This window comes from Capricornis sumatraensis, chromosome 6 (genome assembly GCF_032405125.1).
Source record: "Capricornis sumatraensis isolate serow.1 chromosome 6, serow.2, whole genome shotgun sequence".
NCBI classification, from domain to species: Eukaryota; Metazoa; Chordata; class Mammalia; order Artiodactyla; family Bovidae; genus Capricornis; species Capricornis sumatraensis.
Window position 1 is genome coordinate 114,454,015 of NC_091074.1, and position 17,456 is coordinate 114,471,470.

Below are 17,456 nucleotides of genomic sequence, written 5' to 3' on the forward strand. Positions count from 1 at the left end.
GAGGTATGAAAATCCACATCCGATTTAGGGAAGCAGTGACCCAGTGTGGCTGCCTTGTTGGTAAATCTTAAAATACATGTGATGCTGATCATTCATAATACCAGCCGTGGGTCAGCGCTGTGCCCTGCTCTCTAGAGATGTGATCTCTTATCCTCTCAAGAACCTTGAACAGACGAGGAAATTGAAACTCAAAGCAATGATAGAACATGCCTGAATCCTGAGACCACTCCTCCAAAGCCCGAGTTCTTCCCATGACATTTCAGTTGCCTCCAAAATAAGGAGAAACAGCTTTTTCAAAATATTCTTTGCGTGGTCATAGGCTAGCTCGCCAAGTGAAGGGAGACAACCTGGGGTCTGATGCCAGGGCTTGGCCTGGTGGAGACCAGGCGTCTGGACAGATACATTCATCACAGGCCCACAGCTTTCGGGGGAGCTGCATGGAGACTGACTTCAGTGGAGGGCAGTGCTTCTGACCTCTTGGGCGGATTCCTTAATTGACCATGATGAAAAGCCCAGGGAATTGGATGTCCTTTCTCGTGGCCAGTGTGATTTATGGGACGATCACCAGGGATGTCTGGAGCAGAGGGTTATCTGTGCAGACACTCACTCCCAGCCACACAGAGTCAGCGTGTTCCTCACCCTCACGTGGTTATCGTTTCACATCCAGAAGGGAGACCCGCAGCTGGAGAGCAGAGGGGTGAGGGGGCCTGACCACTTCCTTTGAAAGATGGAAATGCAGAGCCTCCCACAGAGGTTCTTCAGCTGAGCTTAGAGTAGGGATCAGCCCTCCCCCGTTAGTGCAGCGTGGCTCAGAAAACACCCAAGGGCATGGTTCCCCTCCCTGCTGATTCCCAAGGTACTTTAAGATTTAATGGAGCCACCGATCCAAAGGACCCTAAGCAGGAGGGTTGCAGAGGGCGGGGGTCTCATCGGATGTGCCAGTATAGGCGTTCTAGAAAGTTGGGGCAACAGATAGAGTGGTGGCCAGTAGCGTTGGTTGCTCCATCCCAAGGCCAAAACTTTCTCCATCATTCCTGAGGGGTGTGCATGGCTCTGGGCACTTCTGTCTGTGATGGGGCCCCTGCCCCTGACTCAGTCAGGACACGTACATGAATACTCCGTCACACTCGTGCCTGGCATTGAGCAACCCTAGGAGAAAAAAAATCCTGATTAAAACCAGAACTCCTGCATATCTGCATCCACTGATGCTTTCAAGCACATATATTCATATATGCACAAACAAACGAGCGTGCACGCTTCACAACCAGACGCAAACACACCCATTGTGTGGTAAGCTCATGCCTAGCATGGACGCATCAGCCAGACACCACCCAGATACGTCACCCGTAAACCTACGTGTAGCTCACACACACACGTGGCAGATACACCACGTGGCCGCTTTGCACCTGTTGTGCTTGCAAGTCGCAGACACACGCAAACGAGCCAGCATGCCTGGCTCTCTGCTCGCCAGCAGACTGGCCGAGAGCTGCTGGGGGGTGGAGGGGATGGCGTAGTGGTGACAGCAGCGTTTCCTTCACCCCCGGAGCTTTCTCGTGGTCAGAGCAGAGAGGGAAGGCTGTCTGTCTGACGTTGAAGCCGGAATCCCCTTCCCCGCCTCTGTACCCCCTGTTCTCACTGCCATGCCGATGTGGTTTTATGAGCACGGCCATCTGGGGTGGGGGTGGAGGGCTGGAGGGGGCTGAGAGAGTAAAAGCCCCCTTCCCCGGGGCCTCTGAAGGAGATGCTGAAGCAGAGAGGAGCAAAGCTTCCCCCTACCTGCCCAACACTCCTGCTTGTTCTCCTTCCACCCACCCCCTGGGCTGAGCCCTCCTGGGGTAGACGTCCCTCAAGGAGAGGGGCCCCGGCCAGAGGCCTCCTAAGCAGGCAGGGGTGAGGTGGGCGGCCAGCTTGGGGGCTGGGACCCCCTTTCTGGAGCCGCTCTGAGCATCTGTCTCCAGGCCCTCCCCGAGCAGCCTAGGGAGGTCTGTGTCCTCTCTCAGAAGCTCCCAGAAAGTTGTGACAGCCACCGAGGTCCCTGCCACCTCCCTGCTCCTCCCGGGAGGAGGAGGCGGGGGCCTGGTGAGATCAGCGCTCTGTAATGATGCCAATTAGGGCTCATACATTACAACACGCCGCCTGGTCCCGAGGCCCGGCGCTGTGGCAGGGGGAGGGCAGAGCGGAGCCCGCCGCCGGGAGAGAGGGATTGAGCCGTGTCTGCTGTACAGGGCAGCCGTGGCCTCCTGGGTGGACCAGGTTTATTTCTTCCCCCTTTTGGGGTGAACAGCCTTTGTCTGTTTCTCAGAGGTGGCGTCTTATTTCTCCAAAAAGATTTTTCCATCACAGCCTGGCTCCGTGAAATCTTTACAGTTGATCTCCTGATACACACACATGCCACGGAGTCTCTCTGAGGGCCAAGGGACCCCCACCTCGGACTCTCGTCTCTTCTTTTTGTGTCTTTCTGCGTGCTTCTTTTCTCCCTGCTCACGCTTCCCCTCTCTCTGTCCCCTTCCACGGCCGCCGCCTTCTCTTCTCTCCCTTCTGTGTCTCCACTGTATGTCACGGGGTTTGGAAGCTGGAAAGGCGTGGGCTTTCATTCACGGCCCCCTCCTCACCAGCTGTGCAACTCAAGCTCTGCACCCTTCACCCTCTCACCCCCAAGATGGGTGTGAAGACTGCAGTCTCAAGGGCTGAGTGTGCAGGGGGGTGAGTGGCAGGTGAGAGCCAGCTGACCAGACCAGAAATACCTCCCACCCCTGCCTTCTGGGCTCAGGGGCCCCGTGTTTAAAGAGATTCTACAGATTGTCCCAGACCTGCCATTCCACCCCGGTCCCTCTTCAGACTTTGTGACTTGCTTAGATTGAAGAGAATGACAAGACGGCAGCAGAAGGGCCCTGATAAACTGTATGTACACATGCAAATATATATATATATATGCACATATATTTATTTCCTTTATACATATATGCATTCTGTTTATATACATACACTCATTTGGAAGGGAGCCTTTGGACTGGCTAACAGTAGAGGATATTTTTCAAGAAAAATATTTTGACTCTCGTAAACCATTCAGTGTTCAAGGGTGGTCTTGACACTAAGGCAGGGAAGTGACCTCCCTAGGGCCCCAGTCAGATTCTGACATGTCCGTTCTTTGTCCATATGAATGAGGACCTTTCTGGAGTCCTGGGGACATCCCATGGGATACGCTTGGTTTTAAGGAGACTTCAGAATCACTGAGGTCAGGACAGAGAATGAATCAGTCAACTTTCAATCGTCTTGCCCGCCCGCAGCTTGAAGGTCCTCTGGAGCAGCGCCTGGCCCGAGGGCTTCCGTGGTGGCCCTGGTGCCTTCACCGACTCACTGCCTGATTCATGTTTTCAGTCCTTTAGCCGCTTATTCAGTCATTTATTCATGCTCACTCGTTTATGTGCCCACTTCCTGCTCCCTGGGATACCTAAATGCCTGCTGCTCCCTCATTCATTGTGCCCTTCATTCATTCACTCATTCATTTCTTCAACCATCTGTGCAGTTGCTCACTGTTGTCTCTTTCACTCACTTCACAAATATTTATCAAGTGCCTGCCATCCACCAGGCACAGTGCCAGGCTCTGGGCATAGAAAGGGGCACAGATAGATAGCACCAGCCTCGTGAAGTTACAGGCGAGCAGAGAAGAGAACTTTTGACACAACAGTGACAAAGTCTGTGACAGGCGCCTGTGAGAGGGTATGGGCTGTCAGGAGAGGAGGTCTTCTCCAAGCAAGGGCACTTGGATTAAGGTTTGAAAGATCGTTGATTGTCATGCACCCGTTGAAGAGAGGGGGGGAAAGATCTTGAGAGCACAGGGGAGGGTGTGAACATCAGCCCTGGGGGAGGAGAGTGTGGTTAAGACGCTGATGCGGCATTCACATGCTCACCCTTCACTTGGCTGATGCCTGCGGAGCAAATCTTGTGTGTCAGGTGCTGGGTTAGGCTCAGAGAGGACTTGACCCCATCCTTGCCCTCCTAGGGCATTACTGTCACTGTGGAAAGGAGGGATGGGGGGCAGGGCCAGCACTGGAGTGGGATTCACCAATGGCAAACGCTGCTCTCACTCAGCTGCAGAAATCAGGGCAAGCTTCTTGGAGGATCTGACCTGGGCTTTGAAGAGCCGGTAGGATTTGACCTTGAGAAGGTCAATCAGTGGGACAATTCAGGAAAAAGGATACACAGGGGCAAGAGTTTAGAGGCTGGCATATGGGGGATTCCGGTGGAAAACCAAGCACAGTCCAATTAGTGGGAGTGTGTGAGGTGGTTCACGGGAGACGAGGTTGACCAGACCATGGGGGGCTATGGATGCTGGACAAAGGGGTTTGTTTTGCACTTTGTCCTGGATGTGGGCAACCCTGGAAGGGTTTCTGAGCAGAGGAGGAGTCAGACCAAACTGGGCTCAGGGCTGATGAGCGTGGCAGTGGGTGTCAACTGGCCTGGGGACGAGAGAGTCGTCAGGGAGACCAGAGGTGGCCCTACTGGAGGTGGGGGGTTCTCTCTTTCCCGTTGCCCCTAAGGGATGGCCTAGGTCAATGGGGTCCAGCGGGCAGCTGGGTCCATTCCAGAGATGTCTCCTTGGCATCAGGAGACGGGTTGAGCCGCTGCCTCCCTCTCTGCTTCCCCGCAGGGTCAGAGTGCACCACGTCCTGCCTGGACCACAACAGCGAGTCCATCGTCCTGCCAGTGAATGTGACCGTCCGCGACATCCCGCACTGGCTGAACCCCACGCGGGTACAGGTGAGTGACCGGGAGGAAAATGACCTTGCTGACCATTGACACGCCCTGGTCCTGCATTAGTCCCTCTCCATTCGTGAAAGCATCTGACGGCCACACCTGCTCCGTGGGGCGGGCACTGGTTCACCGTCATTTCTCCAAGCTGTAAGCATTTAGTCCTTCCCCCCGGCAGCCCCTGTGCTAAGGCTGTTATGTAGCATCCCACTGAATCCCCATGACGGCCAGGGAGTAAAAGGACAAAGCACCTCGTTTACAGATGAGGAGACTGAGGCTCCAAGAACAGCTGGGGTGAAGGAGCAGAGAAGACCCCGAAGCTGCGTCTGCCTGGCGGGAACGTCCTCGCTCGTCGGGGCAGGGCTCACGGCTTCTCTGGTAGAAGCTCTTGGACACTCCATAGGCAGGTCTTCTGGTATCATTCTCATGCTTCACTTGGGTGGTGGAAAGCACTTAATATGTGATATGGGGACCTAGTAATACTGATTGTCTATGAAGCACCTCCCGTGTTTGCGCACCCAGCACTTAGCACAGAGGTCTGTTTAGACCTCAGGACAGTCCCAGGGAGCGAGGGCCACTATCTGCATCCTCTCCTCATGGACACTAGACCTCGGGGGTGGGCGGCGGTCCGGTAGGAGGGTTCGACCCCAAGCCTGAGTCCAAGGGCTGTGCTCACCCCATGGCGCCAGGCAGGTGTGGAAGGCCAAGTTCCCATCAGAATTGGCCAGCCCCGCGTTCCTACGTGTCACCTGATCAATCGGGGCCCCCAGAGCCGATGTAGGCCCCACTCGTGTCCCCCGGGGCAGCGAGATCCCTCGCGTCACGTGTCAGCCCTGGCGTGTTGGCTCCACACACCGGAGGAAGTGAGAGATGGAGACAGGGCGCCGGGAAGGTTCAGCTGTGTCTCTCCACCAGCCTTTCTGCTGAGGCGCTGGGAGGGCTCCCGTCTGCCCGCCTGCCCATTGCAGATCCTGCTCAGAGAGCTGGCAGAACCTGATAGCAGGTGTGCTGTTTCCCAGACGAGCTGAGGGTGTGATGGCGAGGCCTCACTCAGCACTCCCTGCTGGCTGGCCTGCCAGCCCCTCTGCTGCCCCCTGCACCCCGAGGCTGCCGCCCCTCCCTCCTCCCCTCTCCTGCCGCCACTCTCTGCCCGTCTCCAACTTAGTGCCCCTTTTCCTGCCTCTGTTTTCTTCTTCTTCTTTTTTTTTTTTTTTAAGAGTTGTGAGTGAGGTTTTATTTGGGGCAAATGAGGACTATAGCCCGGGAGATAGCATCTTAGATAGCTCTGAGAAACCGCTCCCAAGAGGTAAGGGCAAGGTCAGGATAGATGTGATTTTGGTGAAGACAGAGAACACGCAACCAAGCACATATTTCTGCAGAAGGTCCTGCTAGTCTCATGAAGGTACCACTCGTCAAGAGGGGCAGATGTCACCACGAAGGATTTTCTGGATACAGGGAGATACAAGAATTGCCTGCCTCTGTTTCCACTGTTTCTCTCTTCCTTCTCCTGAGACCTCTATACCTCTTTCCACCTCCTTCCTGCCCACCTTCTTGGCCTCCATCCCTGTTGTCCTGTCTGTCTCTCTGCTTGACTCTCGCACACATCCAAGAGACCAATCTGTGTCCCTGACCTTGGGCTCCTTCATCTGTTTTTCACACTCAGCGTGCTTTTCCCCACTCCCCACCCAGAGCTCCACAGAGCTCCATGCTCCCAGAGCGTCCTGTGTACACACCCAGGTGCCCACACAGAGACCGTATGTCAATCTCAAGGCAGATGGAGATCATCAACACACGCCCCCCTCACTGTACAGATGGAGAAACAGGATCAGAGAGGGGAGGGGGCTGGGCCAGGGTCACACAGGAAGCAGCACCAGGATCGTGACTGAGAGCTCCTTCTAAGCCACCCCACTGTCCCTTAGCACCCTTCCCCCCCCCGCCTCCCATGCACCAAAGGCAGGGGACCTACCTCTGCACAGAGCGGACACCAGAGACCTCTCTCACATCCTAAGGCCAGAGGTCTTCTTTGCCTGGGACCCAGACCAGGGGCCCCCACCCCTCTGCCCTCTGCCTGTTGGCTGAATTCCACCCTTCCCTCCATGAGCCCCGGGCACTAAAGAGTTCAGTTATAATTCATGGTGAAATAAATCCAGGGATTTGAAAGTCTGCAAAGCCCCCCTCCTCAGTCGCCCACCCGCCGCCTGCCTGCCCCCGCCCCTGCCCAGGTCCCCGGTCCGCCGGCCCTTATTGATGCCGGCCTACCCGGAGAGCTGTAACGAGGTTCAGACCTCCACTGGTCTCCGGAGGCCTCATTATCCAGAAGGAAAAAAAATGTGGTAGAAAAAGGGAGGAGGGCGAAGGGCAGAGATTGATGATTTCCAGGAATCAGGCAGAAACGCTGGCCTCTGCTGCACCCTTGCCCCCGGTGTGGCAAGAGCTGCAGACACAGAGCTGCAGGGCTGGTAGGGCTGGGCCAAGCCCGCCCTGATCACCCCTCTGCTTTCAGAGGGCTTGCTCCGAGCCCCAGCACGAGGTGGATGTCAGGGCAAGGCTTTGCACCAACCACTGTCCCCGTGTAAGAAAGTGAGAGGTGAGCACTGATGTGTAATTGACACCCGCTGTGAACCCGACCTGGATCAGACACCTTCCCGGCTTCATTTGCACTCCTGCCCCCACCACACACACACACACACACACACACACGCATGCACGTACACGCACGCGCACACACACACGCACGTACACACGCACACGCACGCGTGCGCACACACACACGTACACACGCACACACACACACACGTACACACTCACAACCCATGAGACAGGAATTAGTCTCCCTTTTTCCAGTAGAGGAAATGGCATCTCATATGTAGAAACCTTTTCCCTACAAGGAACTGAAGAGGGATCCAGGTCAGTCTGATGCTGCTGTTAACTCTAGCTGCCTACAACCTCCATGATAATAATAATAAAGGGGAAATGTTTACTATCGCTTAAGTAGCTGACAGCCAGCTCTCCCCACAGATACACCCGCTGATTGTAGCACTTGCCCATTGCTGTGGTGTAAATATTCCCACCACAGCAGGCTGCTGATACTCCAAGTGACTGTTGCTAAACACAAGTCAGAAGAGATGGGCACGATTGCCTCTCATGAGCCCCTGGGAGCCGGCTATGGCCCACCCCAGGCACTCACCACATAGCAGGCTCTGTTTTAAGCATTAGACATAGGTTGGCACATATGACAAGAACAAGGACCACCTAGGTAACTTGGAATATCGACACTGAGCTCATGTGCAGGGTGAGCAACCGTTGTGAAGGCAGGCCCATGCTCACCGTGTTGACCCTGGTGAGCCCTTTGGGGCCCAGGGCACAGCAGATGCTCCTGTTTACAGTGGCTGAGTCATGGGACCAAGGTTCAAGACAGCCCAGGCACTTGCTTGCTGTGTGAGCCAGAGTTCCCCCTTCTGTGAAGCGAGAGCTAGACTGGAATCAAGAGTCACAGACTCAAAAACCCATGGGAACCAGGCAGGTGGGATAAATGGGTGAAGCAGGCCAAGTGTGTCACTTTGTATTCTAAATACTGAAGGGTCGTAGTTGCAGTAGTATAGATATATCAGACAGACTGAAATAAAACAGATGCCTGTGTACGTACTACCCAACCTAAGAAATAAGGTATTGCCAATGCAGTCACTTTCTTATTGAGATAAAGCTCACATGCTAATCTTAAGCATAAGGCTTGGTCAGTTTGCACGCTATGTCCACTCGTGAGGTGCAGATCAGGGTGGGGACCTTTACAGCTTCTCAGACACATTTCCATGCCAGGCAATGCCTCCACCGCCAAGGTCTCTTCTGTTGGATTTGCTTACTTTTGAACTTCATGTAGCTGGAATCTTAGCATAAATATCCAAAGAAATTCTCTTGTAGCCATATGTTTTACCTTCAGAGAAAAACTCTGTCCTGTCCTTTCCTTCAAGCTCTCCCCCTTTTCCAGCCTCCTCCCACACATGCGCTTTGCAAAGCAGTGAAGATACAGAGAAACCTTTCTCTGATGTAGTCAATAGGACAGTGCAAACTCTCTGTGATAGATGCAAATACCCTTCCAGCTTAAGGCTGGAGAGACTGCAGGGAATGGTGGGGACTGTGGTCAACTGAGAAACACACTCTGGCTGCCAAAGGGGGAGCCGCCAGCTGAGTGTGACAGCGTGGAAATGTGGGCTCCGTGTGGCCAGAGTTTCCTTGTTTCCTTGGGTATAAGAAATCTGAAGTCTTTAAAATATGAAGTCTCTCATTTTTAAAATATGGGATTCTGAAGGAGATCAGCCCTGGGATTTCTTCAGAAGGAATGATGCTAAAGCTGAAGCTCCAGTACTCTGGCCACCTCATGCGAAGAGTTGACTCATTGGAAAAGACTCTGATGCTGGGAGGGATTGGGGGCAGGAGGAGAAGGGGACAACAGAGGATGAGATGGCTGGATGGCATCATGGACTCGATGGATGTGAGTCTGAGTGAACTCCGGGAGTTGGTGATGGATAGGGAGGCCTGGCGTGCTGCGATTCATGGGGTCGCAAAGAGTCGGACATGACTGAGCGATTGAACTGAACTGAACTGAACTGAATTTTGACTTTGACTGAGCGCTTTGTGTGCCATGCCAGACATTTCTGTGGGCTGTGTAGCCTGGAAGCTGTTGGCTGGCTACCTCTGGATGAGACACTCTTTGAGGCTGGACCTTCAGAATTTAGGGGGCAGCCCCTCCTGCATCAGCCCCTAAGGAGCACCTCCAGTCTGCTCTGCAGTCCCCCTGCTTAGGGCGGAGAAAGCTCCCCGATAGGAGGTGCAGCCCACAACCTCAGAGGGGCATAATGCCTCCAGGTAGCTAGGATCACACCACTGACACAAGAGGCATGAGTCTGAACAAACTCCAGGAGATGGTGAAGGACAGGGCAGCCTGGCGCGCAGCAGTCCGTGGGGTCACAAAGAGTCCGACACGACTGAGTGACTGGACAACAGCAACAACAGCTGGGATCTTGGCTTCTTTAAGAGCTTCTGGGAAAAGGATGGAAGGAGGAAAGGAAAGAGAAAGGGAGAGAGGAAAGGAGGGCTGAGGAGGAGGAGGAGGGAGGGAGTTAAGGAAAGGGAAAGCGCCACGTCCTGACCCTCCGTTGTGCCACGATGGGCACTTTTTGTGAGGAATTCACTGCACTCCAGTGAGATCAATATTATCACCACTTTACAGAGGAAGAGGCTGAAGTTCTCAGAGGTTGTCACCGCCCAATGCACGTAACTTGTGTGATGGAATCAGGATTAGCACCCAGGACTAAGGCCGATGCATTCTGTCCTACAAGACCACCACCTTACGTGGTATAAGTAATAAACAAGTGCAATACATTAGACAAAGGGTGCACCATTCATTCCTGGAAGAGAAGGCATCAGACTCAGAAGGTCAGAGGTAGAATGGTTCTGAGTGAAGACAAAGTCCAGTCTGTGTTTGTTCTGAGTGAAAACAAAGTCCAGTCTACCCAGCGTGTAGAAGGAGACATCCTGTGCCCTGCAGGGAAGCCCGGAGGTGGGGAGATGTGTTCCGAGACCAGCCATTTCTCACTCACTCTGGGATGCACTTATACATTCACTCAGTTGGTCATTTATTCATTAACTCTTGCAATGAACATAGATTAGCTACCTCAAAATGGAAGGCATTCTTCAAACAAGGGGTACAGGGTGGAAAATACCTAGGTTTTTAAAAAAAAAAATCTTACGCAGAAGAAAGCCAGAAGCTCAGTAACTGATAAAAAAGGAAAAACAAACAGCTTATGCAGCTGACCCACAGAAGGTCCTATAAATAAGGAAAAATAAAGAAGAAAGGAGGACTTGTCCCAGAAGACATCAGAGAGGGTATGAGGTCTGGGCTTGGAACAAGGGGTTTCTTCTAAGACTCTTTCTCACGTCTTTGGCTCTGCTCGGGTCCGTCCTCTCCGGGGTTCAGCTTCTAAACACTCTGCTTCTGCTGTGTTTGTCTCGAAGCCCCTCCACCTTTCTGAACCTTGGTCTTTCCATCTGAACCTTGGTCTTTCCATCTGTCAAAACAGTGAGTGTTTCCATGCTTACCGGTTTGGGAGCAAGAGGGTTTTGAAGGAGAATATAGTTTTCAAATTACAAATCTGGAAATAGGACAGATATGAGTTTAATTCCTGACTGTCATTACCTATGTGTATGATTTGGGGCAGGTTATTTAACTTCTCTCTATCTCAGTTTCCTCTTGTGTAAACCAGCATCAAAAATTGTGCATAAATATTGTATGATACCACATATATGTGCAATCTAGAAACCGTACAGATGAATCTACATACAGAAAAGACACGGACTCACAGATATAGAAAACAAACTATGGTTACAAAAGGGGAGAGGGAGGGAGGCAAGGACATACAGGAGTATGAGGTTAATAGATACAAACTACTATATATAAAATGAATAAGCAATAAGGGTTTAGCATATAGCATAGGGAATTATGAGGCGGGAATGGCAACCCACTCAGTATTCTTGCCTGGGGAATCCCATGGACAGAGGAGCCTGGTGGGCTGCAGTCCACAGGGTCACAGAGTCAGACACAACTGAAGCGACTTATCACAAGCACACAGGGAGTTATACTCAGTGTAATAACCTACATTAGAATATAAGCTGAAAAGATAACTGGATCATTTTGCTGTATGCATGAAAAAAGTACGTATATCATATATGTATGATATAGTAACTATATCAGAGTTATGGTAAATGTTAAATGAAAATTCTGAGCACAAGGTTTGGAGCATACCATGTGCTTAAAGAGAGGGTTTTGTGTTGAGGCGAGGGAGAACCGCGATGGAGCTGTTGGTGGTCCTGTGCTGATGCTGTGGTGCTGGTGCTATTGCTGATGATGATGGTCGTGGGGCTCTGGTGAAGATGATGGTGCTGGTGTCATGGACGATGACGGTGGAGGCATTGGCAGTGGTGCTGGCCACTGCAGCCAAGAAGAGACAGTCTGTCCTTCCTATGGAGCAAGGCAGGAAAGAAAGCTGTCTCACAAAGCCTAGTCTGAAAGGGCTCTGACTGGGCTGGAGGTCTCACTGGCATCAAGACGAGCAAGGCTGGCCTCTGTGGGGACCCATCCGGGGTCTCCCAGCACGTGGTGTAAACAGCCGAGTCTTTCCTTCAGCTCCTGCTGGCTCCCCTTTCCCACTCCTCCTGGCAGACAGAGGGGCCCTGTAGGGCGACAGGTGGGGCGTGCAGCCCTGAGGAATAGTGGAAAATCCAGAAGACTTGGAAACATAAACAGGCTCACGCAGATAGTATAAAAGTCCTTTTTCTGAACTCACGTCAGGTAAACCTCAACTGACAGAAACGTGTACAACCACACTGAGACACTCGCACGGATGGATTAAGTTAGGTCTCAGATAAATAGGGGTGGGGGTGGGCATCAGATCCCTCGTGGGTCCCGACCCTGCTGTTTTCTGCTACTTGAGTTCGGTTCAGTCACTCAGTCGTGTCCAGCTCTTTGCGCTTATTTTTTTTTTTTGAATGTTGACCCATAGCTGAAATGTTCCTTCAACATCCCTGAATGTTGGCCGGGAACAGACGCTCAGACCCAGAGATGGAAGTCTGGTTAAAACTTGCCAGATGATGAAAGTAGGTGGTCCCCTCCTCTTCTGGCCCCCAGGATTAGGAAGCAGAGGGGTGAGAAAGTAGCTGAACTGGAAGGAAGGGACTAGACTTCTCACATTTTTTCACTGGATCAACATGCATTTGTTTGGTATGCTCCATCCTGAACCTCGGGGGTGGGGATGAGGGTGGGCAGAGATGTCTAAAACCAGGGCCTGCCCTCTTACCCGCAGCTGTTAGTCTTGGATTAACCATTTCCACATACTTTCTCTTAATGCATCTTCACAAGCCTGTGACATTTTCAGGACCCATTGTGCAGATGGGAAAACCTAACCTCGGGAAATTTCAAGTCAAAAATGCACCCATGTCTGTCATGCCTCGGTGCTCAATCTTGCCCACACATCACCTTGTGTTTTAGGAGAAGGCAGACAGTGTCAACAGGGGCAGGAGGGGCTAACGAGTAGATTTCACATTGTGAGACTGTAGTTGGCAGATCCCAAGTTAGGTTGTTTGTCCGAGATCTGTAATTAATTCAGTGTACGCTAAACTGGTCCTCTAAGCTAGACACTCTGCTGGGCTTTCCAAATGCTTTTCTGCTGCTCTGGAAGAAAAAATGAAAGTATTAGTTGCTCAGCCATGTCCGACTCTTTGCAACCACATGGACTGTAGCCCACCAGGCTCCTTTCTTCATGAAATTCTCTGGAGAATACTGGAGTGGGTAGCCATTTGGAGTGGGTAGCCATTCTCTTCTCCGTGGGATCTTCCCAACCCCGGGATCAAACCTGGGTCTCCCACATTGAAGACAGTTTCTTTACTGTCTGAGCCACCAGAGATGCCCAGGAAGACAAGTAAAGAAAACAACAAGTGTCCCTTGGTAAAATCATCTCTATTTTGAGATGGATCCATTCATATATAACATAAATATTGACTGCTCATCCTCCATGTACTAGGCACCATTCTAGGCACAGAAGACCCAGGGTGAACCAGAGAAATTGGACAGAGAAGCAAGGCACCCACTCCAACCTCAGCCAAATCCTGGAGTCATGTGATCCCACGCTCACCAGGAAACCTAATCCCAGCTTTGCTCCCATATAGGTCTGCCCTTGGGGAGAGAATGGGCTGGTCACATGGATTTTCCACAGTCTGACCCTTGTGACTGCTCATCTCTTAATTAAAATTAATCAACTGGCACTCTGCTGAGACCTGGCCATGGAGACTTCAGTGGCTGCTCCCTGACACAAAGTTACCTGTCATGACCAAGCTAAGCATTTGCCTCCAGGTTATTTTAATTAATTTTTTAAAAATAAATCACTGTAGGATCTCCCTGGCGTCCCGTGGTTAAGACTCTGTGCTTCCAATACAGGAGGCATAAATCTGATCGATATTCAGAAAGCTAAGATCCCAGATGCTGCATGGCGTGGCTAAAAGATTAAAAATAGATAAATAGATAAACAAATCATTGTAATGTGGCATGAAAAGTAGGGCATCTATGGCAGAATAGAAAAGGGAGCTTCTGGGATTGCTGCCTTAGCCTTTTATTTTCCTAGTTGTGTTTCTCTTTATTTTTTTCACCTCCTTAAAAAATTACTGTGTTGGATTTTATGTTATGAGCCACCTTAAATCATTCCTAAAAAATATGCTTAGTTTCATATGTTGGTTTCTTCACTTAACAGCTGTGGAGCTTGGGGAATTTCTCCTCCTTATGATACAAGATTAATGCCCACCCCCACCTCCTGCATGCTGGTGAGAAATAAATAAGAAAATGAATAAAGTAAATAGCACCATAAATGCACTCAATACATTTTAGTTGTCATTATAATAATAATTTTATTCAGGGTGGCTATAAGTAAATGTATATACATATACCTTTAAGTTCTGCCTGAGGGGGTTGGGGAAATCATCACAAAGGAAGGTAGTCTTTTTTTTTTTAATTCTAAATTTATATGCTATTTATTTATTTTATTGGAAGAGAAGGAGGTGACAGAGAATGAGATGGTTTGATGATGTCACCGATTCAATGGACTTGAGTTTGAGCAAATTCCAGGAGATAATGAAGGACAGTGAAGCTTGGCATGCTGGAGTCCATGGGGTTGCAAAGAGTTAGACACGACTTAGCCACTAAACAACAACATAGTTAATTTATAATGTGTTAGTTTCAGCCGTACAGCAAAGTGAATCAGTTACACATGCATCCACTTCCCAGGTGGCGCTAATGGTAAAGAACCCTCCTGCCAATGTAAGACATAAAAGACATGGGTTCCATCCCTGGGCGGGAAGATCCCCTGGAGGAGAGCATGGCAACCCACTCCAGTACTCTTGATTGGAGAATTCCATGGACAGAGGAGCCTGGTGGGCTACAGTCCATGGGGTCACAAGGAATTGGCCACGACTGAAGCGACTTAGCACACCCAGCACTCTTCTTTAGATAGTTTCCCCACACAGGCCATTACAGAGTTTCGAGGAAGGTAGTCTTGCACAGAAACATAAAAGAAACTAAAGATTCTCCAGGTGACATGATGAGGAAGGGCCTGCCGTGAAGGGGAGCAGCAGGGCCAAAGTCACAGAGATGGGAGCGTGGGCGCCTCGGGAGTGGTGGTGGTGGTTTAGTCGCTCAGTCATGTCCGGCTCTTGCGACCCCACATGGTGAGCTGGCCTGTATGGTGGCAGCAGGTGGAAGCAGAAAGGGTTTTCTGCCTGTCCAGGATTCCAAAACCAAAGGTGCATTCATGCATCTTCTAGCCCACCACTCTCAAACTGTAGTGTGTATCAGAATCATCTGGGAAAGCTTGTTTTTAAAACACAAGAGTCCCACGTCCTGGCTTCAGGGATTCAGATGCCCTAGACCCTAGGCAGTGACGAGGCTGCCATTTCAGCAATCGTGATTAGGGTGGTCCTCAGCGCCGACTTTGGGCAGCCCTGCTCCATGCCTTGCTCCATCTCCCTGCTGCAGCCACGCACTCGGACATGCCTGTGCTCACATGTGCAAGTGCACACGTGTGCACACACACACAGACACACACACACTCTACCCTTCCTCCCACCCTATCCCCGACTCTGTCCACGGGGCAAACAGCCAGCAATTTCCTGAAGTGTCTTCCCGATCATGTCCCCGTCCTGCAGGCCTGCTTCTCCTCCTCTCGTACTCCTGCCAGAGAAATACAGAATCACGACCCCTACAGTGAACACAAACATTATTTTAATCTTGTGGCTCCAGTTCAGGCAGGTACCTGGGCAGATTCTCCATGTAAATGCCAGGGTGAGGTCAGGACTCAGAAGATCCAAGAAGGGAACAGGGGCATTGAATGCGATTCCGGTGAAGAGATGGCTCCCTCGCCGCCGCAAGCCCATCTAACCTCTTTCTCCCTCTCTTTGCAGAGAGTTGTCTGCACGGCTGGTCTCAAGTGGTATCCTCACCCTGCTCTGATTCACTGTGTCAAAGGTTGTGAGGTGAGTTCCTCAAAATGGTCCCACTATGGTTATCACTCCACTGTTAATCATGGTAACGTTTCCTATGCCTGCTAAGTGCTTTAAATACCCCTTTAACAGACTTCTTGGATAGGAGTCAGCAGTCCTGTTTTACAGCTCATGAAACTGAGGCACAGAGAGGGCAACAAACACATTCAGACACACATTGGATGGCTAACAGAGTCAGGGTTCCAGACCAGGTATTTCTGGCTCAATATACTGTTGCCTCTGAAAGGGAGACTGGGAGTGAGAGAGTCCATGATTTAGCAGCTCTGATACACCAGACATTTTCCAGCATCAACTCATTTAACTTTTCAGAACCACGTGAGGCAGGTTTCTTTTCTTTAATTTCTACTTTTTCTGACACCATTACCTGCAGATCACTTCCTTCTGCCTCACATCTTTGTCATTCATGTGTTCATCAACTCCAAAGGAGACAGGGGGCACCTTATCCCAACTGCTTAGAGCTGGAGGCGGAACAGCTCCTCTGACCCTTCAGAGAAGCCATCCCTTGGAACTTGGCATTTTGGAGCTCTGTCCCTGGGTATCAGTGATAAGCTTGGGGAGGGGCAGGGCCAGGGTACGTGGCCTGTCACCTGTGTTCTCAAGGGGGTGCTGTCCTTGGAGGTCAGAGACATTCTGTGCACCTCTGTGCCCACCTGAGTCTTTTCGGCTGGCATCCAAAAGGAAGCCCCAGATCCCATCCAGGTGGATACCCATATCTCTGTGGTCCCCTCAAACCCCTCTCAGGAAAAGCCAGGTGGAAAGGACTAGACTGCTCTAGGAAACTTTGTGTTTGATGGAATTCTTAAAATGTCACAACCAGAATGCTCTTCTAAATGATAGGGAGACTGAGACCTAGCTAGCAGCCAGCTCTAACGTTCGATGGAATGCCAAACTGGAATGGCTCTTAATGTGATCTAGCCTCCTTGTTTGTTGGGTAGACTGGAAGAGGGCTGGAGCGGGGATGGAACAGTCCAAGGTTGCACAGCGTAATAAACCTAGAGCAGAAGCATGAACCCAGGTCTCCTGACTTCCAGGCCTGTGAATTTTCTCCTCCACTGTCCACTCCTGCCCACAGACCACCCCCTGACCTGTCAGTGTCACAGGACAGTCCCCGGGTCATATTTCTTTCTGTATATGGGTTAGGGACCTCCCATGGCATCTTCTTAAGGCAGAGGACACTGTAGTTTTTAAGAACTCTCTTTTTCCCAAGATTCAGCAGAAATGGCAAAACTGAAGCCAAGGACCCGAGACAGTTGCATCCTGCCATCTCTCTGGATCAGTCCAGCATTTCAGAAAAAGGAAGCTTGGGTTACCTGGGCATGCCTTCTGCCGAGTCGGCAGTCTGGGCGACCAGTGTGACAGCAGAATTCGATCCCTCCTTTGACTCAGCACTAAGGTTTTGGAGACCCTCACCTGCCCGGCTCTGAGCTCTGCCAAGCGATGCTTATCGCCTTTGCCCTTGCAGCTGCCCCCTTGTCCCCTTGCCTTCTAATAGTTTGTCTCTTATCTGGGCTGAAAAGTATGCTTAGAAAAGACACAAGTGCTGGGTCTAGGGAGGAGCTATCATCCTGGAATATCTACAGGAGCCAAGATTGATAAATGGTTTGGGA

General features: G+C 51.2%; 1 protein-coding gene across 1 annotated transcript in view; it reads left to right on the forward strand.

Annotated features, from left to right (window-relative positions):
- Positions 1-17,456, forward strand: part of PAPPA (pappalysin 1) — a 254,703-nt gene that overhangs the window by 214,919 nt on the left and 22,328 nt on the right. Inside the window, exons 19-20 of the mRNA XM_068974426.1 lie at positions 4,652-4,761; positions 15,751-15,822. Coding sequence (XP_068830527.1) covers positions 4,652-4,761; positions 15,751-15,822 — 182 coding nt within the window. The remainder of the gene's footprint in view (positions 1-4,651; positions 4,762-15,750; positions 15,823-17,456) is intronic.